This window comes from Macaca mulatta, chromosome 12 (genome assembly GCF_049350105.2).
Source record: "Macaca mulatta isolate MMU2019108-1 chromosome 12, T2T-MMU8v2.0, whole genome shotgun sequence".
NCBI lineage: Eukaryota > Metazoa > Chordata > Mammalia > Primates > Cercopithecidae > Macaca > Macaca mulatta.
This window is the reverse complement of record NC_133417.1, coordinates 53,967,706-53,994,491: the sequence shown is the minus strand read 5'-3', so window position 1 is coordinate 53,994,491 and position 26,786 is coordinate 53,967,706. Positions and strand designations below refer to the sequence as shown.

General features: G+C 41.2%; 1 protein-coding gene across 1 annotated transcript in view; it reads right to left on the bottom strand.

Moving 5' to 3' along the window:
- Positions 1 to 26,786, bottom strand: part of KIF5C (kinesin family member 5C) — a 152,215-nt gene that overhangs the window by 32,604 nt on the left and 92,825 nt on the right. Inside the window, exons 12-16 of the mRNA XM_028830683.2 lie at positions 20,676 to 20,851; positions 15,183 to 15,251; positions 12,618 to 12,824; positions 10,348 to 10,494; positions 2,971 to 3,159 (exon numbers count right to left, since the gene is read on the bottom strand). Of these exons, the coding sequence (XP_028686516.1) occupies positions 2,971 to 3,159; positions 10,348 to 10,494; positions 12,618 to 12,824; positions 15,183 to 15,251; positions 20,676 to 20,851 (788 nt within the window). The remainder of the gene's footprint in view (positions 1 to 2,970; positions 3,160 to 10,347; positions 10,495 to 12,617; positions 12,825 to 15,182; positions 15,252 to 20,675; positions 20,852 to 26,786) is intronic.

Genomic DNA, 26,786 nt, shown 5'->3' with positions numbered 1-26,786 from the left:
AGGCCCCTCCTCACCATCCACTTAACGTGAGATGCCGAAGGCCAAGCGGGTTTCGCTCCTCAGAGAAAAGCGTGCACGAGAGAAACAGGCTGGGAAAAGTGCGGGGCTGAAGGCCTCATTCATTGAACACGCACCTCTGGATTCCATCTTCACCATTCAAATATTAGGTTCCTTTTTCTGTCCTTCAGACACACCAATTCCCATCTCAGGACCTTTGCATTTTCCTCTCCCTGGAAGCTTTCCCTCCCCACCATCACCACCCACCACACACCACACACCACACACACACACACACACTGCCCTGGCTAGCTCCTTATCACTCAGGCCCCAACACTTTCTTACAGCACCTAATGTCTACATCATTTGTCTTGTCTTTTTTAGTTGTTAGCTCCCTGAGGGTAGGTGCTTAATAAATACTAGTGAAATGAATGAATGAATGAATGAATGAATGAGAGCTTGTTGGCTGAACAGGGACAGTGGTAACTTCTAGGCAGATGGAAAATGTGTACAGAACACTTCCCTCTCCTGATCTAGGGAGCTCAGCTTTAGGCAGGAGACCCTGGAGACTGAGCTCTAATCTAATGAAATCACTTCTCCAGAAAACACAACTCCGTTGGAGCAGTCATCTTATAAGCACAGTTTTTGGTGACGAGGATGAACGTAAACACAGAAGATAGCATTTCAGCTGGAAAGACTGCCAGGTTCCTTAGATCACATCAGAAAATAAAGAGCCATGGTTTCTGTTACTTTTGAACTTCAGGAAATAATGGTCGAATCTTTGCAATGTATGAATTGTAGCAGAGTGTAAACCACCACCTAATGGAACCTGTGTTTGTTGCTGTTGTAGAAAGAGAACTTTAGAACAGGTACTCTTTAAACTCAACACATCCTAATGTTCTTGACTCTGATCTCATACAGCAAAGTCAGTGTCAGTCTGAGACCTGGACGATTCAGAGTACCCCACTGGGCCCTCCTCTGGCTGCACCCTACTCCACTAAGCAAAGAGTTCACAGGCCAAGGGAGCATGTCCACCTGAACCTATGTCTCCTCTAGACCACACTCAGAGTACTGGGGACCTAGAAACTTCCTACTCCAGGTCTGAAGGCCAGGGCTGGCACTACCTCTTCCTCACCCATTTACACAAATGGCAGCTGGCATCTAACAGTTCCATCAGTTCACACCGGGTGCAAAAGGGACTTGGACATGGAGTTGGTATGTCCAGCCTGAAAGAGAAGAGGGTGGGCTGCAGGCCATGGGGTCTCTATTAGTACCCTTGCCTTGGCCCCCAAATGTTAGAAGCAGGCTGGTCAAAGCACATGCTGTTGGTATCATAGATGACCTAGAAATCACATATGGGGTGCACTGTTCCCTTATGTACATCGTTTTTATTTTCACTTTTCATAGGTAATAACTATATAATTATAAAAAATAAAATTCTAAAGCAAATCCAGAAAAAGTGGTGTAAACCATAAACCAATGTATCGACTATTTCCCCCTGATATTCCTGGTCTTATCTGCAGGAATGCAAAGCACAACATAAATCTAACTCAGCATTTTCATTTTCACGTAACTTTATATAATTAGACTTTCCCAATGGCTAGGTTTTTACATTTTTTATAAGAGCTGTATAATATTATTCCATGTAACTTTATCTTATTAGTCTATCAGTGGATATTTGGGCAATTTATTTTATTATAATCCAAAATAACATTGTCTTCAATACCTTGCATAAAAGCTTTTAATATTTTTAATCAGGAAATGAGAATACCATATGAAATAAATTTTTTTTCATTTTCATTAACAATGAAAAATACTGTCAGTGAAATTACTGGACTAAATTATACTTACATTTTTATGGTTTCTGATTTCCACAGTGCTTTCCAAAAGGACTGACCAAATTATACTTTTCTCAACAATGTATGAATATATCGATTTTACTATCACACATTAGCGCGGAATAATCTTTTCAATACATTTCTGCTTATTATGTTGGTTATAAAATGGAACCTTGTGGATTCATTTTAGACAGAGAGGTTGGAGATGTTTCTGTGATTACACATTATTATGGTTAAAAGCACACCAGAACAAAGTATGCTTTTGTCTGCCTCAGTATTATTTGACACACCAATCCATGTTGGTATCCGTTTCCTGTTTCCTCCAAATGACAGCCTATTTTAATGCCTCGCATAAGGCAGTAAGTAGTGTACAATTAGACCCCTCCTGGAAACGCCAGACCCAAATACCAAGCTCCGATATCAGTGGTAGCCCAGAAACTGGGTTGCTGTTTTCTGAGGCTACTTTACTAAACTGAAAATGCCACTCCAATAGGAAGAAGAGCAGCCTTACTCGATAGGCAAGTGAAATGTGCCCTGGGACTTGAACAGCCCCTGAAGACATGGGCTTTGGGTTCACACACATTTTTTGAGTAGCCCAGCTCTGTCATTCACTGGCTGTAGGTGTTCGGACATATATTTAATCTAAATCTCAGCTGCCTGTCTGAAACAGAGGAATAATAATAAAACCTGCCTACCAGGATTTTTTTAAGATTAAGTGAGAAAATGCATGTGAAGTACTTAGCACGGTATATGGTACATAGTAAAAGCTCAATAAAATGCCACTTGCTACTACTACTACTAGTAGTAGTTTGTTTTTCCATATTAAAGTGGACCTATGGTAGAGATTAAAAGATGAGGGAATATTGCCTTACTCATAGGAATTTTAGAGATTCCACCCAATCTTTTACATTCATTAGCTAGCTAGCCATCCATCTATGGGAAACGACTCATCAGAAGTCATGTATTTCTCACAACAAAATGTAGCTCTAAGAAGAGACCTGGGCTGCCATCGCCTGGGGAGGCCAAGCTTACACAAAGCAAAGTCCATCAACTAAGCCTATGGCGCACCATCAGCACCAGCAAGGGCATGGAGGCAGCAGATCTCAAGACAATGAGGGGGAAGGGAAGGGCCCACCTGGGAGATGAGCAGCTGGCAGGCTGCCAGTTCCCGCTCGCTGGCGTTCATCTTCCTGTTGGAGTCCATCTGGGCACTCTCGAGTTGTTTGCTGCGGTTCACCAGGGACTTGACCTCTGACTTCATCTTGCTGATGTACAGGCGGGCCATGGTAAACTCCTCCTCAATGACTCCATTCACATCTGCCAACTGAGCACAGGAGGGGACACACTCAAATGTTGCCCACAATTTCTGTAGGTTCACGGACTCCCCTGAAACCTGCCCCTAGATCCCCAAGGTGTCCATGGATTTCTGGTTCAGAATCCCAATTAAAGGACAAGCGGAAAGTACTAAACATTCAACCCCACGTTCTCCTAAACCTCAGGTCAAACTTTCAGTTGAAACCCCCTACTAAATATAATCCTCAATTAATTAGGTTTTTCATTACCATCAATTTTTAGAGAGATGACAGCATAAGAAGAAACACTGAAGATTTTTAAAAGGAGATAACTTCAAAAAGGTATTCCATTCAATGTCTTACACCTTATATCTCTGTAACAGCAGCAAGACCTAATGCTCCTAAAGGTGATGCTGAATTCCTATAAAAACTCAAATCAAAACTTCATTAATGTTCTCCATAGTGTGCTTATTCAGGTAGAGAAGTAGTATAATGCCTTGAATATGTTTCTATAAACAAGGATCGAAATAAAAAGGTGTTTCCATGTTTAGTCCTCAATTAAATAGAAAATCGAATGAATAAGAATGTACTATGAATTACCAAAGGGCTTCTTGATGAAGGTTTCTCAGCATAACTTTTCATTACTACTACTAGTCTATTTTCCTTTGCCTTTTCACACCTGCTCCTTTCAAGCAGACAGTAATCTAGCTCATTATTTAAGATCCTCTGAGAACAACAGTCTAAATCCACCTTAGAAGAGAAGATTCTGACAGCCAGAATTCCTGCATGATCTATATTTGGTTTCTAAGTTTCAAAGCTCTACTGGAAACAAAAGTTGAAGCAAGATACTTGGGATAGAAACCCATTGGCTCAATGCAAACAGGGTCTTTAAGAGCAATTGACCAAATGAACAAGTAACTGTGTGCATATTTTGTTTAGCCACCAGAGGGCAGCCTAGCACCTTAAGAGAAAACAAAGAACCTCGTCCAGAATCCGGCGCAGAAACAGAGGCTTCCATTGGTTGAAATACAATGACTCCAACCATGGTTTTTTGATGTTCCACAGTACACTCCCGAGTGCCCACTTATGTCGTTATTGCTGTCATTCACTCATCATATAACTATCTGTTCAATAAACATTTAAGGGCTAAAAAAATGGAATCAGGCATCAGCCTTGAAATTTGGTAGCAAATATGAAGTACACTAGACACTGCTGAGTTCCTGTAATTTGGCATCAACCTTACCATAAGAATTCAACAACAATATAAATGGCCAACAAACATATGGAAAAGGCTCAACATCATTAATTATCAGTGAAATGCAAATCAAAACCACAATGTGAAACCACCTTGCTTCTGCAAGACTGGCCATAATCAAAAAAATTAAAAAATAATAGATGTTGGCATGGATGTGATGAAAAGGGAATGCTTTTACACTGCTGGTGGGAATGTAAACTAGTACAACCACTATGGAAAACAATGTGGAGATTCTTTAAAGAACTAAAAGTAGATCTGCCACTCGATCCAGCAATCCTACTACTGGGTATCTACCCAGAGGAAAAGATGTCATTATATGAAAAAGACATGCATGTTCATGGCAGCACAATTCGCAATTTCAAAAATATGGAACCAGCCCAAATGCCCATCAGTAACGAGTAGATAAAGAAAATGTGGGGGTGTGTGTGTGTATGTGTATATATATATATACACATATAAAATCATGGAATACTACTCAGCCATAAAAAGGAACGAAATAGTGGCATTCGCAGCAACCTAGGTGGAATTGGAGACCATTATTCTAAGTGAAGTATTAATAACTCAAGAGCGGGAAACCAAACATCATATATTCTCACTTATAAGTGAAAGCTAGCTATGAGGACACAAAGGCATAAGAATGATACAACGGACTTTGGGGACATGGAGGAAAGGGTGGGAAGTGGGGTGAGGGATAAAAGAGTACATATTGGGTACAGTGTACACTGCTTAGGTGATGGGTGCACCAAAATCTCAGAAATCACCACTAAAGAACTTATCCATGTAACCAAACACCACCTGTCCTCCAAAAATCTATTGAAATCAAAATTAAAAATTTAAAAAAAAATTCAACGATAGTACACGTCAAGTGACTCCAGTGTCAATAATACTGCAGAATGTATGTCAACAGCAAGAAAATTGACAAGTATCTATTTCTGACTCTACCTTCATGGAGGTCCTTGTTAAACCCATTTTACTTCCGACTGCCAAAGATCTGCCTACCAACACCCTTCCTCAGTACATTCCTTTTCTATTCCAAAGCATGCAATCTTCAAGTTCAGTGTGTTCTGCCATTGTCTTTAGTCCAGTGTAGGTGAGGGATGAGAAACACCTTTCTGAGCCTGACCAGGTGTATCTTACATCTTGTCCAGTTTCTGCAGAGAGATAAGGTAAAATCCATCTCTTCCACATGGAATTCACAGCCTATACCAGCTCCTGGTAGGAAAACGCTGCTAAGCCAGCAGCTCTGGCACCCTGGGAAGAGAATGAATCCCTCTTCTTTTCCAGGTCTGTTAAAGTAGGACACTTTGTCTTTTATGCCCAGATCCCATGTAAATTGAGGAAGAGTAAAAATATAGATATGTATAAAGATGGGCTTCCTCCAAAATGAGAGCTAGACATTTCTTCTTCCAAACCAGAGCTATAACTTCTGAAGCCAGTTCTTGTCCTTGGAGATCTAAAAGGAGATTTTGAGTTTGTGCCTGATGGATAAAAACAATACCCCTAACAAATGGTTTTTAACTGTGAGGTTTCTTACCACTACAGAGTTCATATATTTAGTGGTTTCATGTTCAAAGGTTTCCAGTAATTTTAGGACACTGTTATTTCAAAAAAAAAAATAATCAGTTTGTGCTGAAATGTTATTTATAACTGTCCCAGAGTCTGATAATGCCCCAGAGGTACATACTAGACCATGGGATCCAGTATCAATGACCAACCCAGGAGAAAAGACCGCACCGTCATGAAATGTTTGGAAGATGTGGCCTGCTGCTTCTACCTGCCTATACAGGGAGTCGCCCCCACCTCTCCACCTCCCTACCCCGTCTCTCAAGCATGGAGTGGCTGTGCAAGATGATGAACTACTGCCATTCCTAGACCACACCCAAGGTAAGTAAGGTGCATGTTCACATCTAAAGGCCTACAAGTCAGTGTGGGCCAAATGAAAATTAGGCAGTGAGTCCAATTCAGTTCATTTACTCTACCTCAACTTTCTATTCAGTTTCTGGCTAGATTCCTTTGAAGGTAGTGAGGTAAGGTAGGCCCCAAGAAATAAAAATAAAATCCTAAACCCCCAAATGACTGAACACACCCCCTCGTGGCCAAGGAGACCCCAGAGGAATGTTAAATACCGAGTTCCAGGCCATGACAGATTGTGAAATTGGAAACGCCTGGTCACACCCCCTCCCTCGCCAATCGGCAGTAGGCCTTCTTCCCCAAGGTTTAAACAGAAGCCAGCCCTTTTGAAATATTCACTCCACTGCTTCACTGCTGATATCAACCACGGCCTGCCCCTGCCCTTCTCTTTTGCAATTTCAACACAACCACCAACCAGTGTTCCTTCCCCAACAAGAGACCACCAACCACGAAGCGGTTCTGGTTCTGGGCAGGCTACTAAGGCTGCACACAGAGAGCCTTCATGTCCTCTGCTTTACCCTTTGATGTATAGGGCCTAATTATAATACATTTAAATGTTAAGTCTCTAAACCAAAGTGAACATGGACCCATGTTGCATACATGTTTTCCTACTATACATGCACATGCCACTCCTTCATGAATCTTCATAACTCCTCCTGTAATCTGTTGAATAAGTATATTTGGCCACCCTGTGAAAAACATAAATCCCTTTCTTATTCTTTCCACCCTCAAAGTGCTTATTTCTGGCTTCTGGCCAGAGGTTACACTTCCCAACCTGTAAGAATGGTCATCCTGCAGCCTGCAACCCTTTATGAAAAATAAAGCTCTCCTTTCCAAATGTATGGACCTCATCATACTTCTCTTGACAGTTCAGTGCCACCAGTACATGAAAGGAAGAGAAGGCTCACTCATAAACTCGGATAAAGCTATCACTGGGCTCATCTTGTTATACGCTGGACTCATCTTGTTTTGTTGATGAGACAAAATGACTGGACTCTGGAAATGTTTCAAGACATGATTGAGCTGAGGATATATGGGTTTTTCTGTTTTCTGGCTGTTCAGAGCTGTCATATTCTAGAACTATGGACTGGGGAAGGCTCCAAGGGCCACATTTTCCCCCCATCCCAGAGTCCTACCAGGAAGGACCTTGTGAAAATTAAATGGCATTTTAGGAACAAAAATACAAAACCAGTGAAGAAAATTTCCTTGATCTGTTCATTCTCCTATATCAAAAGAATTACCATGTCAATTCACAGTTATGACCAATAAGAAAAGTACCTGTACCTATAAGGATAAATCTAAAACAAATGTGCAGAAGTCATGTAATTTCTGAGATGACAATCTTCGATATTGTCTGAGCTTATCTTGTCATTTTATAAATTAGAAAAATGAAGCCCAAAGAAGCACAGTGACTCACCCAAAGTCATACTACTCCATTGGCTCTCATCACCCTAATGATGAACTCATAATTATACGAAAAAAACAAGAATGATATAAATGAGGGCTATCAATGAAATTAACTAGGACATCCAATGTCTGGAATCCAAAAATAATCTCAAAAACATGCAATTGATTATTTAAAAATAATCTCAATCTCAATCATACTTCAGAGTCCCAAAAGTAAAGACTCTTTTTTCAATACTGAAGCACCCAGACACTCCTGATTTCATTAGCATTTTCATCAGCTCTATTTTAGAACTTAGCATAAAAATACCTTCTTCCTTTATCGTTATCAGCAGCAAGCATCAACTTCCCATAAATCAACTCCACCTTCATATTTTGAGGCCACTTAATCACCTCACATCAAATTTTATTGCTCAACACCAATGTATGGTTCAAAAAATTAAATCTTCAAATACAAAATCACCAAACTGAAGCTTAATAAGATTAACTCTATCGTATCTGAGAAGTCTGTGCTAGAATTAGATTCATTCACAAGGATTTATGAAATAATCGGTTACAATGAATGTTCCATGAAAGAATGGTTACGTTTATGAGAGGTCATGTACTCTAAGCTGAGACCTGTTACGCCATCCAAAAAGGGCTTTCAACATTTCCCAGAAATAGTCTACAAAAGAAGCCTGATCTTGGGAGCATTTTCCAGTATTTAACAATCCCAACTCACAACTTGAGTGTTCCCACTAAGCAGACTGATGTAGAGTTCAGCCTTTTAAAGACAAAATGGCTAAATTCAAAGAATTTGGTTTCAGGAAATTGTGACATGTAAGGTAAGCAATGTAATACCATTCCCCAGCTCAACAAAATCAACATATATTCGTCAATGACTCCTTTGTATAACAGGCTATATTATTATAAAGCTATGGTGATCAAAACATTGTGGTATTGGCAGAAAGATTTGATCCATGAAACAAAATAGAGAGACCAGAAACCTCCCCCACATACTTTTGGGAGAGATGGACACATTCATTATCTTAATGGTGCTGATGGTTTCATGACTGTACACATATGTCAAAATTTCTCAGACTGCATACTTTAAATATGTGCAGCTTTATGTAAATTATGCCTCCATAAAGCTTTGTTTTGTTTTAAAAATGTCTCTATCCTTTTTTTTGGTTAATGACAACAATTGGCCTTTCTATATTCCAGCAAATTGTTACCTGTTCTTGGCTGATACCATTTTTAATTCTATCTCTTCCTTCTATTCCTAGCTTCTGGACAGCTTTATACCACCCCTATTATCCCCACATCTCTGACTTTCTTGCTGTCAACAGCACCAATGGCCAGATGTGGTGGCTCACGCCTGTATTCCCAGCACTTTGGGAGGCAGAGGCGAGCAAAACACTTGAGGCCAGGAATTTGAGACCAGCCTGGCCAACATGGAGAAACCCCGCCTCTACTTAAAAAAATAATAATAATACAAAAATTAGCAGGGCCTGGTGGCACATGCCTGTAATCCCAGCTACTCAGCAGACTGAGGCATGAGAATTGCTTGAACCCAGGAGGCAGAGGTTGCAGTGAGCTGAGATTGTGCCACTGCACTCCAGCCTGGGCGACAAAAGCAAAACACTGTCTTAAAAAAAAAAAAACAAAAAACAAAAAAACAAAAAACAAAAAACAAGAACAACAATGTGTACAACCCCAAGGGATTCATCATGATTGGATGATTGATTTATGCCAATTATAGTAATCCTATTCCCCTTTGCTTTCCCAGAAATGTGGAGTGGTCATGTGATCCAATTCTGGCCAATGAAGTGTAAGGATATGTCTCCTGGGGACTTCTGGGATACATTTCCCTCCTGGATTAAGCCTTGGATGTGGTTGAGTGAGGATGTGATGATCGGTACTACAGCAGCTATTTTGCTACCATGAGGCACAATCATCTGGATTATGAAAAGGAAACAGGCTGAGGACAGGAGAAAGGAAATAGAGAAAAAGCCTGAGAATTTGACATCGTTGAGCCATGGCACCAAACCAAAATTTGGTTCTCAAACTTTAATAAGCATAAAGAATCACCTGGAGAATCTTGTTAAAGTGCAGATTTTGATTCAATAGGTCTGAGTGGGGCCTGAGAGGCTGTAGTTCCAATAAGCTCCTAGGCGAGGAAGATCATACCCTGAGTAGCAAGATTTTAGACTTCTCATATTGTGAATAATTAAATATGATTTTATTGCTTAAGCCACTGTTAGAATCCTAATACTTTCACGTCAACTTGTTGGAGAATTTTCACTCCACTGGGTTCTTTTAGAAAAGGAAAAACACAATTCTGAGACTAGAACTGTTGCTTAAGCGATTTAATTCCAAACTTCTGCAACATTAGGAAATAAGTTTGAGAAATAAACCAATTTACACAAAGCCAACCAAGATTTGAAGACATTGCCTAGACCTGAAAGATCATTTTTTTTCTCCTCCTCCTCACCCCAACAAACAATTCACTCAGTCATTCAATTAGCCCTTTTTTCATTCATTCAAACATTAACCAGCACATGGCAGATGCGAAGCACAGTGCTAAGCATTGAATGCTTAAAAGAGTCAAGCACAGACCCTGCTAACTTGATAGGAGCAGGTAGAGAAGATAAACGAAGGGCTGGCTTACAGTTTTCACATCATTGGTGCCAATAATTCCACCAATCTCCCCCAGATCTTTCAACAGCAAATTCAGAATCTCAGTTGCCCTTTTCTTCTGGTGGTTGCTAAGCTCTTGTAGCTGGCTCAGCTCTCTCTGCGTGGTTGTTAATGTAGTCTGAAAAACAAATTTCAACAACAGATTCAAAGAGTTGCCCATCAATTTCATACACTCCACATTACACATAACACCATCATGTAGAATGGAGTTCTTTGACATGACTTACATGACTTCAACCTAAGAATTCTTTTAAGGCAAACTCTCGCATAGCACTGCATTCTTGGATAAGAAGATGAACTCTTTATCAACAAGTTATATCACATGGCCTGATACATTATATGTCTACATATCAGATGACAATTCCAAGTCAGGGAAATAAGTTATTAAAAATAAGTAAAAGCCAAAAAAGAAGTCCTTAAGTTTATAACATGTAATTGCATCTTCCTACTTACCAGATATTCTATGTTAGTCCTATCTGTTTCATTTCAGGGTCTAAACTTACCTGCAAGGGTCCCCACCTCCACTCCTAAACAAACCTGCTCCCTGGGCCACCTCCATATTCCCACCTAAATTGATAAAGACAGATGGGTCTAGAATAGATGGCCAAGAGGTAGTTTAATAAGTTTAGAAAACAACTTCAAAAAAAAAAGTCTTCAAATTTTCAGAGTGAAGCTGAATTAAAAACACTCATCTTTTTTCAAAATTAGGTTACTTATTACAAACCAACAATAGGTTACTTATTAAAAACCAACAAATAGTTGGTTTCTCATTATATAGCAGAAGCTCTATTTTCTTGTCAAACTTTAATAAACTCTTCTCTTTTTCATCCTTCATGTATCTTGCCAAAAGGTATGTATTCTTAACTAACATTCAACATCAGGAAAACGGTTATCTATTTATAAAATTCTCCCATATGCAGCTACAGCATTTTTAAACAATCTGTATAATTTTAATAGCCTTCTACACCAATCTAGTAATACTTTGGTTTCATGACAAATTAAAAACTGTATTATGAAAAATGTTTCATTGTTTTAAGAAGCAAGTAATATGAAGGACTAATTAAAATAATCCGATAGAAAACACTAAGCAGAGGAAATCTAAGTCGCCCCCTTTCCTAAGCCACTTCGGAATGAGTTTGTTTTATTTTGTTTGGTATTGCCAACTGCTTATGTCATCTTGTTTTTAAAATCCTCAGAGGCAGTAGTCCCCATCTTGGGAAGCTGCTAGAAAAGTCTTCCTCCATGCAGCTGAATGTATGCCGTGAGGAGCATTTCCTGTCAGCCTCACAGTCGGCAGATCAGCATTCTCCTGCGCCATCTGCTACTTCTTTTTAAACTGGATGCTTTCCACAAAGCAGGCTGGGCACAAGCCCAGGACACCAGGCCACTGGGCAGAGGTACTAAGGACAGCAGGTTAGAGCCAGTCAGCTTCTCCACCACCCATTTTCCAGGTAGAAAAGGACATATTCCACCCCGCCATGCCAAACACTCACTGCTCCTGCTACCGCTAGCTCACTGCAGAACCTATGGCGTCTTTCATTTGGAGAATCTGGAAATAAGGGAATGTGCAGGCTGAAGCACTGGCTTAAAACAGAACAGCAAACAAACAAACAAGGGCAGCTTAGTTCCAGGCTCCTGAAGGTAACAGCCAGGACAAGAAGCTGACTGGAGGGAATGGAATTCATTCAGGAGGGTATAAGCAAGAAGAGTGAAGTCCATATCTTCCACGGGACCGCACTCTTGCCAGTAGCAATGCTTTGAGATGTATGTATTGATACTGTAGCATATGCACAGATGTGCACTAAGTGCTTTACATAGACTGTCACTAATCCTCACACCATGCAAGCAGCATGTTATCATCACCATTTTTACAGATAAGGGAATGAATACTCACGAAGCTTAACTGTCTCAGCTAAGGTCTAAGAGTTATGAAGTCAGACTTGTAACTAAGATTTTTCTGGCTCCAAAGTCTGCACTCTTGTGACTATTCCCACAAAGCATCCCCACTAATGTTATCAACTCTCTGGATATAAAACAGTCATGATGTGCAGTTCCAGGATGAGTGAACAAAAGTCACTTGCATGAAGTATTTCAATTGTTGGAGGGACCTCAGGGAATGCATCTAACACTGAATAACTATTCAGCTACTGCCTCCTTATACCATGTCTGTCAATGAATATCAATATGAGTACAGGAATGGCAGCCAAGGAAGTCCCACCCCCTAGACACAAATGCTCCAACCGTTTTCTGGGCCAGCTCATCTGTCAGCTGCTCATTGGCCCTGGTCTTATCCTCCACTTCCTGTGATTTCTGGTCATAATTGACAGCCAGCTCCTCCAGGGCCTGGAGAACTTCTTTCACCTCATCCTTGGCTGCCTCATTTTCAATCTGGAGACGTGTCAGTTCCTCCTGTATCTTCTCATAATCTCTTCTTGTGGAAGCTAAAAGCTGGGAAAATGAGATGGCATGGAACTTGTGAATCTAATGTTCAAATGTTTATGTTCTGTGCTGTATCCAAAAGTAAGTAATTTAAAAACCAGATATAAGAAAACAAGTTGGAAAAGTTCAGGATGATGGGAAACCCCACTGTATGGTCCAGACAATAAAAAAATAAAAGAAAAAGGCAGATATGCTCTTATTGCAAAAATCTGCTTTGTGCGCATGTGTTTTGTTTTGTATGTTGTTTTTCATATGTTGTTTTTGTTGTTGTTGTTGTTGTTAGTTTACAGCTGTATACCCTTAACTCAAAGAATGAATCACACATCAAAAATCACTGCATTTTATAGCTATTCCATATTTTAAGCAAAGGATGGGGCCAGGCGCAGTGGCTCATGCCTGTAATCTCAGCACTTTGAGAAGCCAAGGCAGGTGGATCACCTGAGGTCAGGAGTTCAAGAACAGCCTGGCCAACATGGCAAAATCCCATCTCTACTAAAAATACAAAAAAAAAATAGCTGGGTGTGGTAGTGCACACCTATAATCCCAGCTATTCGGGAGGCTGAGGCAGGAGAATCGCTTGAACCCGGGAGGCAGAGGTTGTAGGGAGCCGAGATCATGCCACTGCACTCCAGCCCGGGCAACAGAGTGAGACTTCATCTAAATAATAAATAAACAAACAAACAAACAAAAGATCTGAGTCATTTCCAAGGAAATGACAACGAATAACACTTACATAGTTTTTACATGTTATCAGGATTTCACATTGTAAACAGGTTGACTTCACAATCAACTATAACAGTGTACAAGAGTGATCGGTCACCTTTTTTTAACAACCATCATGAAGATATAGAAGGATGTACCCCAAACATTATCATTAGTTAAAAGCAAATATCTGGGCTTGCCGATGCTCTCACTATCTTTGTTCCTATATTGGTTTTCCTTTATTGAACAGATACTGCCTTGATAGTATAGAAAAATAAAAATGTTAAGGAGTTTTAACAGTAACAAGAAGGAAAGTTTATCTCAAGCAGCTGTGCCAATGTTGGGGAGACTGGAGTAGAATGGGAGGTAGAGGGCAGGAAACTCAAGCAAATGGAAGGCCTCGACTATAGCTAAGAGAGAGAGAATAAGGAAATATGGTTCACCTGATTATAAAAGTGTAGCTTGTCTCTCTATCAAGGGAAGTGTTTGGGCAGGGGAGGTAATCATTGCCCTAAAGAGATGAAGAGGAACAAAGAGGAAGGAAATGGTTACAGAGTCCTTTATGCCTACAGAGGCCTGGGACTGAGGACAGGAACCCAGGCACCTGCTGTCATTGCACAGTGGGATTCAATCCATAGCATTTCAGCAACGAAGCAGAAAGCAGCTTAAAGCACAAAAGAGAACAACACTTAAACGGTCCTCAGCAAGGGAATTATTAATTGTGCATGTTTGATAGGTTGGCTGGCTATCCTTTGCTTAGGTTCTTGTTTGTAAAATACTTGGCGAAACACAGTGTAATAAAAACACTTACTGAAGAACTGAATGCCTTTGGGGAGAGACTGAAAACAATTTGCCTCCTTTTTAGTGTATTAAATACATGCTGGCGCAGTACTCGGGCCCCGTTCTCTTTGCCTTCCCCTCCTCTACCTTCTATTTTTGTTTTTGTTTGTGTATCCCTACAGGACAGCAGGAGAACATGGTGTATATCAAAGATCTGAGCCAGCTGATTGCAAAACTGAAGTAGGACTCAAACAACAGGACACAGTATTGCTGGGTATTTGGAGGCAGAATCATCCTTGCCCAAGGCCAGGTGTGGTGGCTCACACCTGTAATCCCAGTGCTTTGGGAGCCAAGGCAGGAGGCATGCTTGAGACCAGGAGTTCAAGATCACCCTTAGCAACACAGAGAAACTCTGTCTTAAAATATTAAAAAACTAGCTAGGTATGGTGGCACACTCTTGCAGTCTTAGCTACTTGAGAGTCTTACGCGGGAAGATCACTTGAGCCCTGGAGGTTGCAGTGAGCCATGATTGCACCACTGCATTCCAGCCTGGACAACAGAGAGACCCTGTCTCAAAACAAATAAAAATAAGAAAGGATCATCCTTGCCTGATCACCCAACCAAAGGTCTCTGCCCTTCCAGGACGAAGTGTAGCCACTGGCTACTCAATCTCAAAACATCAGGGGTTTTTGAAAGTCAGACATGTATTTTCTAAATTCAGTGATAATCAGCTTGTAAGAGGCAGTGAAGGGAAATCTACCAAGAAATTTCCACATGATTCTGTGATTATGAAAAGCTTCTTTGCCAATTAAATTCCTGAATAAACATCAACAACAAAGAGTAATAGAAGAACTTTGTGGAAAAAAAATATATTGCATTCTTTACCTCGTCCTGATCCAACATCTGTTGCTTCAGCTTTTCAGCCAGCTGGCTCTGCTGGTTAATTTCATCATCCTGAAACGAAACATCATGTTTGGTTTTTTTTGTTAGTTATGTCATTTTTGATATCCCAGTCTCCCAATGACAGGCGACTACCATAAGCTTGCTAATAAGAAGGAAGGAATGGTGTGGCGTTGCCGCACAGAAAGCAGGCAGGTTCCGAGATCTCATTCACTTAAAATACCTCTTCACCCACCTTTCTCAGCAGATGAAACAGCTGAATATTCTGGAAATGTAATATCCTGCACATTCAACTCAATTCCTGCTCATTGAGAAATCAGAGATCTAGAGTTTGGGAACTGAAAGGGACGTTAGAGATATCCCTTCTAATTCAAAGATGTTAAGAGTGAAATTCCTAATTCAAAAAATAAAGGAGTGAATTTCTATCTAGCTGCACTATCATATATTATTGTCCCAAGTCTTGTCAAACACATCAGTAAGCAGGAGTGCTACCACCGGATCGGTAGGGAGAGCCAACGTTTCCACTTCAAACCTCTCAGACCGGAGAAACATGAACTGGAGATTTGGCACTGGAAGACCTCCCTCTCGACTGGAAGTTAATTTTCTTAACAATTTAAAAACAAACAAACAAACGAAAAAACCAAAAAACAAAAAAAACCTCAGGGCAGCTGAGGGGCAGAAGCATTCATGCTTACTTTCTCGGCTGCCACTGAAGTGGGAAAGGCAAATTCTCTCTTCTCTCTCTCATTTTCTGCCACTAGGTGTTGCTGCCACAAAAGCAAGGGTATTTGCTGCCTACCTCTCCCCACCTCCCCTTAGACTCGGTCCACCCCCAGTGCAGGCTAAGCAGCAGACAGATGACGGCTAACTACATAAAAAACACAGTCTCCCCTGCATTATTTTCACGACTTCAAATAAAATTTAAAACAGCCTGGGAAGATAACAACCTGGCTTCGAGGGTCTAAACAACAGACAGCGTCAGATTCAATTGAGCATCCTTGGGCACTTCTTCGTGCCAGGTCCTGCCTAGGTGTTTTCATCAGCAGCCCAAAAAAACGCACCCTGTACTGTGCCTTTTGCCTTTTCCACAGATGAAATCCAACCCACACTTAAGGGCCTGGGTCACAGAACCTCAATGTTCCACGGGATAGTCCCCAGCCTGTTTGGCGGTATCTATGCATACATTTGAATCATGTTAATTTAATGTCACAAACTAATGCTTTCCATGGAGAAAGAAAATTCTAAAATCAGCCATAAAGGATTTGAATCTCCTTGTCCTTTATGTAGAATATCATTTGGCTTCGCTTTTCTGCTCAGAGAGATCCTGTTTCTACTGAACTCTTTACACCAATGTTTCTTTAACGGTTCTATTTTCCTGCACGAATCATATTTCTGGCAGGTGAGTTAGGGAAATTATATCAGAATGAAACCTCCAAAAACTGGCACTTCTACAACTAGAAGACTATTCTGTAGATATATTTTCTCTTCTACTTTATAAATGTAGCATGTCAGTTACCAGGACCGATTTTGTGTTTATGTTCCTGAGCACTTAAATATTAAACAACTTAGCATAAAGGATTCAAAGAGTTTACCATTGGAGAGCCACCATCTCTTCTCCTGGGACAAATGGACAAGCACTACAAGTGATATAAACCATGAAAGGAGAGAAATGGAGTAAACTCTGTCCTTACACTGTGCTCATTTCAAAGCCTGAAGATGCAGGCTTCCTCCCAACAGGTGACAAGCTGGGATGCAGTGATTTTTAAGGTACAGTGAAAAACCAAGGGCCCCTGGCCCCACCCGGGAAGGATGAAGAACAAGGATGATATTACAGAAGATGTGAATCACTTGTATCACAGACATTTCCCAAACTACATTTACCCTTTATTAAGGCAACTTACCTAAGGAATTAATGAGATCCACTGTGATTTTTTTTTTTAAAGTCTTTCAAAACTTCCAGAATAATAAGCTGTGCTTATATCTACACATTCAACTGCATCTCTTAGAACATGCATAAGCATGCTCACTCTGATGCCGGCTCTAAAGATCTAGTCCATGGATAACAGATTTTAAAGTACTTTTCAGAAAGTATTTTATACTTGAATTTTCTTATACATGAAATAACATGAGGCCAGGTACAGTGGCTCACGCCTATAATCCCAGCACTTTCGGAGGCCAAGGCAGCTTGATCACTTGAGCCCAGGAGTCCGAGACCAACCTGAGCAACATGGCAAATCCCTGTCTCTACAAAACATACAAAAAAAAAAAAAATTAGCTGAGTGTGGTGGTATGTGCCTGTAGTCCCAGCTACTCAGGAGGTTGAGGCAGGTGGATGGCTTGAGCCCGGAAAGTTGAAGCTGCAGTGAGCTGTGATTTCACCACTGCACTCTAGCCTGTGCAACAGAACAGACCCCATCTCAAAAATTAAGAAATAATGCGCCGGGCATGGTGGCTCAGGGCTGTAATCCCAGCACTTTGGGAGGCCAAGGCAGCTGGATCATGAGGTCAGGAAATCAAGACCACCCTGGCCAACATGGTGAAGCCCCATCTCTACTAAAAATACAAAAATTAGCTGGGTGTGCTGCTGTGCGCCTGTAGACCCAGCTACTCAGGAGGCTGAGGCAGGAGAATCGCTGGAACCTGGGAGGTGGAGGTTGCAGTGCACCAAGATCGTGCCACTGGACTCCAGCCTGGGCAACAGAGCGAGACTCCATCTCAAATAATAATAATAATGATAAATAAAACAAAATAACATGCACACCCTTATAAATGAGAAACTGGTCAACCCCGGTTGTCAACAGGTCACTGGTCACCTTTAATTATGAAGATGTTTTTGTTGCAATGGTAATCTGCATAAAAATAATCAACTTTCATTTCTGTTTAAGCTTGGTTCATGTCAGGATCTCCAAGAGCAGAGCAGTAGTGTAGAGGGACAGGGACTAAGAGACAGGGAGTGCCAGAGCCAACTTGTTCACAATGTGTCTCTGCTGGTGGCCCCCTTGGCACCTCACCCCTTCCACACCACACACAGAAGTAAGCAGAGCCCAGTCCAGCCCAGGAGAAAGAAGGAAACTAATATTTACTGGGCACGTGCAATGTACCGGAAACTTTTAACCCTCACCACAACCTTTCGAAGTAACAGATATGAGTCCCACGATACAGATGAGAAAAGCACCTTCAGCAGGGCCAGGCATCAGCCAGGACTCAGCATTATCGTCACAAGTCTGCCCGGGTCTCAGTGCCATTGTCATAGGTCTGACTCCACAGCGCATGCTTGCCCATCACACAGCATGGCCTCGGGAGAGTACCTGTGCTTGGTGCCCTGGTGGGGCAGCACGGAGGGACAGAAGGGGCAGCTGGGAGGAAACCGTGTGGTCTTTCTCCCTCCACACCCTAAACAGATTCACTGAGGTGGACCAGGTCCTCATTTAAAGGGCTGAGGGTGAAATGGGAAGAGCACTGGGTGGGAGTCAGAAGATTTATATAACCTCATCCTAGCTCTGCTGCCTGTGTGTGACATACCCTTGGGTAAGTCACATAACTACCCTGGGCTAGTGCCTCACCCAGACCTAAATACCTCCTGTTCTACCTTTCAGTAAACTAAGAAGGGGCCATATCCCACCTCATGTATTCTTCAAGTGTCAAACCACCTACGTCAACAGAAGCATGGAAGTGCCTCCTAGAACATTTCAGAGGAGGACCCCTAAGAATGACAGCTGGTGAGACATAATCAGGCAGTCTATGGGAAGGGTCACTGAGGGCAAACCATTAGCTCTGGTGCCCCCTAAGGCTGAGGTTTTTAGGCTCAGTCCTCTCCCATATCTCTCAGCATCATTGTGCGGTGGACCACAAATACTAGCCTCGAACAGTGGGTCTTACAGAATTTTCAAAGCACATGCTGTAGGAAAATGACATAACGAAATGGCCTAGGCTGACCATCAGGAGACAGAGACTGTCAAGCCAGTTCTTCAGCTACCAACTGAATGCCTTGGACATGGCATTTTCATCTCTCTGTCCTAATCACTACATTTTGTATGCTGGATTTGAGACTCTAAAGTCTCTCTCAGATCAATGAAAGTTCCTTGTGCTGCCGAGGTAAATGATCCCGATTCCGCCATGCAGGCGTCTATTCATAGAGAACTGAGCACAGAAACAGCTTCTCACCCTCTCACCCAGGATTCTCTGCGATTACTAAAAATGAGCCCATCGGTTCTAAAATGAGAAAAAAATGCATATGGTCTAATGTTCTTTACTGTTTAAACAATAGCAATTCCTTGGAGAAATCAAGAAATTGCATATACTGTTAACTTACTATTGATCTATTTTTTCTCTTTGTTTGAAGCTCTGCATAAAATACATAGACAGAAATGGAAGATAACGGTATGCTTGGAGCCTAAAGGGCAAGTAACCCATCTCATGGGTGTGAATATTTTATTAAATGTGTTTTCAGAAGGGTAGGATGACCCCAGAATAACGCTGTGGTTATAGTGCAAGCTCTTGGAATCATAAACAAGCAGAACTACCTTCCTTAAGGCAACCAGTCACATTCGGCTTGCAAAGGTTATACCAGACTCTGAGCTTTACCCCAAAGAGAGAGGCCTGTAAGATTAATGGCAATGTTAACATAACAAAGCTGTTTCACACAAGCCAGAGGTGTCCCTAAGCACTCTGAGATGAACCACAATAGAAAAGATTAAATTAGACTAAAAATATCAGCAACCTTGATGAAATGAAGTGAACTGAAAGGATTTAGAATATTCCAAGGGCAACATGCCAAGATCATATAAAACATCAATTTAATTCTTATGCCTCTGGGATTCCTAACCCAACCTTTAATTGGTTCTCCCAGTGTTCTCCAACGCCTCTTTTCCTCTATGCCAACTTGTGCATTTACATGACTATTTGAGTCCCAAAAGCTTGTCATAAAATTGGACATCCCTAATTAGCATGTTCAAACTACTTCATTCAAGAATATACCCGTGAAAAGAGCTTCACCAATTAGGTAAAGCCATCAGACCACACTACTATCTGTTTCTCATCCCAGAGCCTTATAGCTATATGATTAAAGTACATGCTTGAATTTTGGGAGTCACCACCCTTGCCCCTAGCTGAGGCTACTGCTGGAGTTTCCAAGAGGTGAAGAGAAGAAAGGAAAGGAGACTTAAAGATCACAGACACTCACACACCCCGCCTTTCATGCAGTAATCAGCCCAGTCCAATCTCTAGAAGACAAGACTCTAAGTAACAACTGCCTGTCTGTCTAGGCCAACACACTGCTCTTTCAGTCAAGTTCCCTTTAACATTTCCAATCCACATGAATCAAGCTCCCTGAGTCTGCACCATTAAAGTGCTAGGGTAGGTATTAGAAAACCAGACATAAAGATCGGGCTGTAGCCCTACATCAGCTCCACGGGGAGCTGGGACCGCCCTCTTTCATCTTTGTAGCGGAGTAAGAACTATAAATCTCTGGCCACAGACCTTGTCATCCAGTTGTCTGTAGAGACTGGAGATCTCTTCATCATACTTCTCTTTCTCCTCTGTAGAGATGCCAGCAACAACAGGAGCAATATTGTCTATGATGGGGGTGTTATCACAAGGCTCCAGGTTCTTCTGGTCCTTGGCACTGATCTGTTCATCCTCAGGCACAGCTTCTCCTGCAAAACATAGCCGAGCAGAGTTGGGGATTAAAGAAATTGAGTATGAAACCCTCCAGGAAGAGTACTAAAAATAACCAGTCCTGGTGAAAAATACACAGAGGACACAATAAAGGGTTGTTGTGTGGTTACAGTTTGTGTTCTTTCTATTTGATAAGAAAGGTCTTAGTGAATTGGCTAAAACAAGTCTAAGGAAAAAGAGAACTGTGTAAAATCTCCCCTCTCAAGATGCATCCCTGAAGTAAACCGGTTCCAAGCTACTCCAACATGCAGAGATGCCTGAATTCTTTACATTCATTTTGCTTTAGTTGAGGAATATCCTGGGGCTTTACTAGAGTCATATTCTCTCTAGTGATTGATTAAAAAGGAAACAGACCTCTAAGGCATCCTAATTATGAATTAATTATGTCACTGTTTCATTAATGGAAACAGCCAAGTAAAGAAACACACTGGCATTGTTCGATAGAACACTGTAAGGCTCAAATCCTCTGAATTCAAGAATCTCTGAATCTGAGGTCAGAAGACAGGGTAGCCCTGGATCCAAGACTAGCACTGCAAAAGCTCACATTTCAATACCACTGTCTCCCCCAGAAGCCAGAATTAATTGGCTCTGCTGGAAAGTTCAAATAGAATAATCTACTGTGATATCAGGTAGTCTTAGGAAAGAAATGCAGCCAATCTAGACTATCTTGCAGAGATCCTACCTACGACTTCTCAGTCTGCAGAGTAGCATTTGTTGGGGCCTTCGAAGGAAGAATTGCCAAATTTGACAATCAAACTGATGGAAAAGGTACAGCTCACAAGCTGGCCAGTGGCTATCTCCAACAAGAACATCAAAGACATAAAGTGCATAAAAAGGATTCTAAGAAAACTACTGGCCCCACTGAGTCTCCCAAATATCTTCCTGGAAAGCAAAACCAAACCCAACATACTTTTCCATCACAATGTTTACCATCATCTTGCTGCAGTCAGTAGTCAGAGTGTCTGCAGTATTCCAAGCCTCACCCCAGTTCTCAGCCCACAAAATCCATTTTGTGAAAATTCCCCAGGAAAACTGCGTTGAGTCAGAGAGTTTTTCAAAAATAAATGACAGAAGGCAGGGCACAGTGGCTCAGGCCAAGACGGGCAGAAAACTTGAGGCCAGAATTCAAGATCAGCCTGGCCAACATGGCGAAATACCATCTCTAGTAAAAATAGAAAATTCAGTATTCGTACAAAAATACAAAAATTAGCTGGGCGCGGTGGTGCACACCTGTAATCCTAGCTATTTGGGAGGCTGAGGAACAAGAATCGCTTGAACCTGAGAGGCGAAGGTTGCAGTGAGCCGCGATAGTGCCATTGCACTCCAGCCTGGGCACCAAGAGCGAGACCTTGTCTCAAAAAATAAATAAATAAATAAATAAATAATAGAGTAACTGAGATCTCAATCTGTGGCTTCATTAACAATATATATCATGCTTCAAGGAACCCACCTGAACGCTGTACACATTTATCTCAATATAAACAAAACACTGTCATAGTTTAGTTCTGCTGCTTATGACTCCATTATCTCACTGAATAACCACAAAATACGACATGGGGCCTCCATGTCAAGTAAAATTAACACCCAATGTTTTCACTTTTGTATCACAGTTCCATTTGAAGCAGCAACTTGAAGCAAAACGTAGAATAAACTATTACTTTGCTGAATATAAAATTGAGCCAACCCTTTTTCCTTTTCCAACAAGACTGTGCTATACTTAAGCCTTTTTTCTAAAATTATTGACCTGAAACAAAACCAGAATATCAGAGTAGCCTTTGAACTGAACCTGAACCAAATCAATATTTCATTCAGTTCCAATTCCTGGCTTAAAATATCCATCAACAACCTTAGTGTGCAGACTGGATTTCATCCAATTAAAGGATCTATATTCTCTACAGTCTGCTAAATCCATGGGCTATAAAAGCAGTATCGTGGTTTTTTTTTTTTTTCTTAAACATATTAGATAGAGATAGATAGATAGACGGAGATAGATAGATAGATAGATAGATAGATAGATAGATAGATAGATATTCTAACCACACAAATAATTCAGGATACATTCTTAACATAAACAACTCAAGCAATGTGGAATATACAACTAAAACTTGAAAGTCCTCCTTCACCCCTCCCTTCTAATTCTGTTCCTTCCCCAGAGAAATTCACCACTAACACTTTGGTAAATATCCTTCCTCTTCTTGGATTGTGACAGTATCTCTAATTTTTTAGCTCTAGCTTCTAAAATTTGGGAACAGGGCAATCCAATACAGTATGAATTTAATCTTCCAGCTTAGGCATGACAAAGATGAAATTCTTAGCTATACTAGACCAAACACCAACCAGAACATGGTCACATTATCCACAGGCCAACTCACTCCAAGTAAAGAGGTAAGATACAAAAACATCTGGAAGAGACATATTCCCTGTGTTCTTTGGTTTCAAATGGCCAAAGAGGCAACGGTATCATGAGGCTAGGGTGAGCTAAGGAGCTGCCCAGTGTGTGTTTTGATTCAGCTGAGTGGGCAGGGGCTGGGGATAGACTTCTATAACTTTAGCAGCAAGTGACCTGTTCTAACCAAAGTCACAGGCCTGACTACCCCTAAAGCTGCCCTCTTCTCCCATTAAGGAATTACAGCATCACCAAGTGGAAGGGTTGTTCCAGATGGCAGAAATCCAGCAAGCTAGCCAATGCTGCTACAAGGCACTGTGAAAGTAGTCAAGAGACTCCGTCATCTCCAGTGCTATGGCAGGACGCTAAAGCCACATTGTACCTTTAAACAGGTCTCATTAATCACAAGCCCATCTCCTGCTTCCTCTCTTGGTTTACTTTCTGTAAAGGAGAGGAAATAACAATGCCTTTATCACAGGGTTGTTCTAAAGATAAATGAAGATAGCATATGTAAAAAGCACAAAAGGCAATATTGTTTAAAGTCCATCTCTTATCCCCTCCTCTCCCTGACAAATTTGCAACTTTGTAGGCTTGGCACATAAATTACTATTTTTACTTATTCTGTGATTTGTGTTTCTGAGATCTTCACAATAACTTTGTGGCTGGAGCTCAGTTCCAAAAATAAAACATGGTATAGCCATGCAAGTCCCTTTCAGGTTTATTTTTATTATTATTAAAACAGTATTTGAAACCTACAGCAGACTTTGTGGTTTCTCTTGAACAATTCTCTCAATCAAAGCATTAACATGTCTCCTACAAAGCTACATCTAAACAACCAGTTCTTTTCAGTTTATATTCTAAAGGTCAGGCCGTCAGGATTATTTTTTACAGCAGCCATTTCAACGGAGAAGAACAAAGCCACAACACGCAGTAACTAAAGCAGCACATCTCCTGCCCAGAGAGGAGCCAAGAGCCGGTTTTCCAACACCACTGCCCTTCAAAGGGCTGAGAAAATGACTTCCAGAAGCGTCCTGGTAACTACACTGTCCGGCTCACAAACACGTCCGGGGACTGTAAATCCCCAACACTAGGCAAGACCTGACACCAGCTTATCTGTCTCCATGGCAATCTCACCACGCTAATGGAGAATATTCCCTGCACTGCAGTGGACCGAGTCCCTGGAGAAGCCCCCACATGGTGATTATGGAATAACTGATTCGAACAAGGAAGACAGCAGCAAACAGACTGTAGAGAAATAATGCCCTGAACTCTGATGGTGGGAGAAGGAGAAAAAGACCACCAAAGGAAGATTAGCATCTATTTTTAGTCTCCCTCTTTGCATTAAAAGCAGATTTCTCTTAGTTTAGCCCCTGAGGCTTATACCTGCTGTCTATAGGAAAAGAGCTCATAATATTGTAAAGCATCTGAAAGGCCTCCCCCCACACACACACTGGAAACCTTCCCCTTCTTTAAATAAGCATCCTGGCATTTGCCATTGTCAGATATAATTACCTTTAAGGACTAAAAAGATTTGTGTTTACATAGGAGCATTCACTGAAGCATACCTGTAAGGCTTACAGAGCATTCTAATTATAAAATAAAAACTCCCAGAGGGCGTAAATAACATCTCTACAAAAAACAGAAATCCATCAACGGCAACAGATGAGAATGACACACTAATCAAAAATTCTCATTAGGGCTATTAAAATTTCTAAAATAGGTTTTTGGGGTTTTTTTAAAAGAAAGAAAACCATTAGACTGCCAGTAATTCATTAAAATTTCACACATGAAATAGCAACAAGCTAGTTATCCTTTTCATAAGTTGAGTTCCTAAAGCCTCAGGAGAACACAGAAAGGTAATTGCATTCTCTCAGTAACTCTGGAGCAGATTTGCTGGTCACTCACAGCTTCCGCCAGAAACCACAGCAGATCTGGCAAACGAGATGCTTTCTTTTAATACCAATTAAATAGGCCCAGTGGCAGACCTAATGGTAGGTAATTTCTATATCAAAGAAACTAAAAGGAAATCTTTAAGTTGCCAGATGGGTGAGAGCAGCTGGCTACAAGATGTCATTATATAAATGTGATGTTAAAAAAAAAAAAATTCCTTGATGAGATTATTTTGCATGCAAATAGCATCTTTCACCCTCATTCCTAAAAATACTGTAAGCAGCTTAAAACATCCTCTAATGCCTCCCAGAGCGATTTTCTAATAAACTGGTCACCTGGGACTCTGCATCCTCCTTACATTCATGACCTCCTGAACAGGCCACAACATTCTCTTAGTGGACAGACTAAGGTATTTCTATTACAGGGTTTGGTTGTGTTCTCAAAAGCAAGCAGAGGGCCTAGTAAATTAGATCTTTCCAATGAAATGTTAATTTCTGAGAGTCCATTATAATCATGGATCTGAGAAGGGGGCCAGCATCTTCGAAAATTTAATGCTAAAAAAGCAAACTGTGTTCCAATTGTGGCAGTCCCAAAGTTCCACAAAGCCCCAAATCAGACTAGAGGCTACAGATTTAGCTAGTTACTGAACCATGCCTGCTGGCCTCATGGGTTTTGAGCTGGATGAACAAATCTGCGTTAGAGACTGCCGATTTTTCCACACTTCCTCAGTCTGTGATGAAATTATTTCTTCACATGACTTCAGCAGATAAGGTAAATCTACATCCACTGTTTTTTAATCTTACAGGCAATTATACAAGAGAAGTGAATCTGCAGATACACCAATTTGCCAGTCATTTCCCTGTTCTCCTGACACCTGGATTTTCAGGTCCTCCTTTTTCTGACTTAAATCCCTGTAAAAAATTATTTTTCAAGTGTAAAATTCAAAGTATCAGAAGAGAGCACGTGTGAAGACTGACCTGGCAGCAACAGGGAGCTGTGCACGCAGCCTTCACCCCTCCCTCCCCGTCCTCCTGTCAAGAGTTTTCTTGATGGATTGGGAGGAGGTTAACATGAGTTGGAGCTGTAATTCACTCTGAATCCAACTATCTAACTCTATCTCCATATATAGGATTGTTCGAGTCTTTTCCGCACATATGAGCAACAAAGCAATAGAGCTTTCAAAAAAAATTCCATTTTCTGGCAACTGCCCCACTCCATCTATCTGTTCCTTAAGCAAGCAGGCTGAACGAATCTCTGTGAGGCTAAAGAGCCAACAGAGCCTCCAGATTCGAAGAAAGACCAGCCATTGATTACGGCCCACAAGATGTCACTAGTAGATTGTAGTGAACATTTGTTGCTTTTCAGCCACTCGACACCCATTCTTACAAAATAGCAGCTCAACTTCCTTTTAAGGAATTAGCCCCCTCAACTGTGTGCAGTCTTCATCAGACAATTGATCAAAGTGCCCTGCTCTTCCCCAGCCAAGGCACACCAGCAAGCACAGTATTCCCACTTCTATCCTGGGCCTCTGCTTCTCCAACATAATCACATAGAGAAGGGAAAAAGCGTTAATTCCAGGTGCGGCCACTTAAGAGACCTGCCTGTCTCTGCTGCCTGCTGCCTGCATCCCTGAAGCA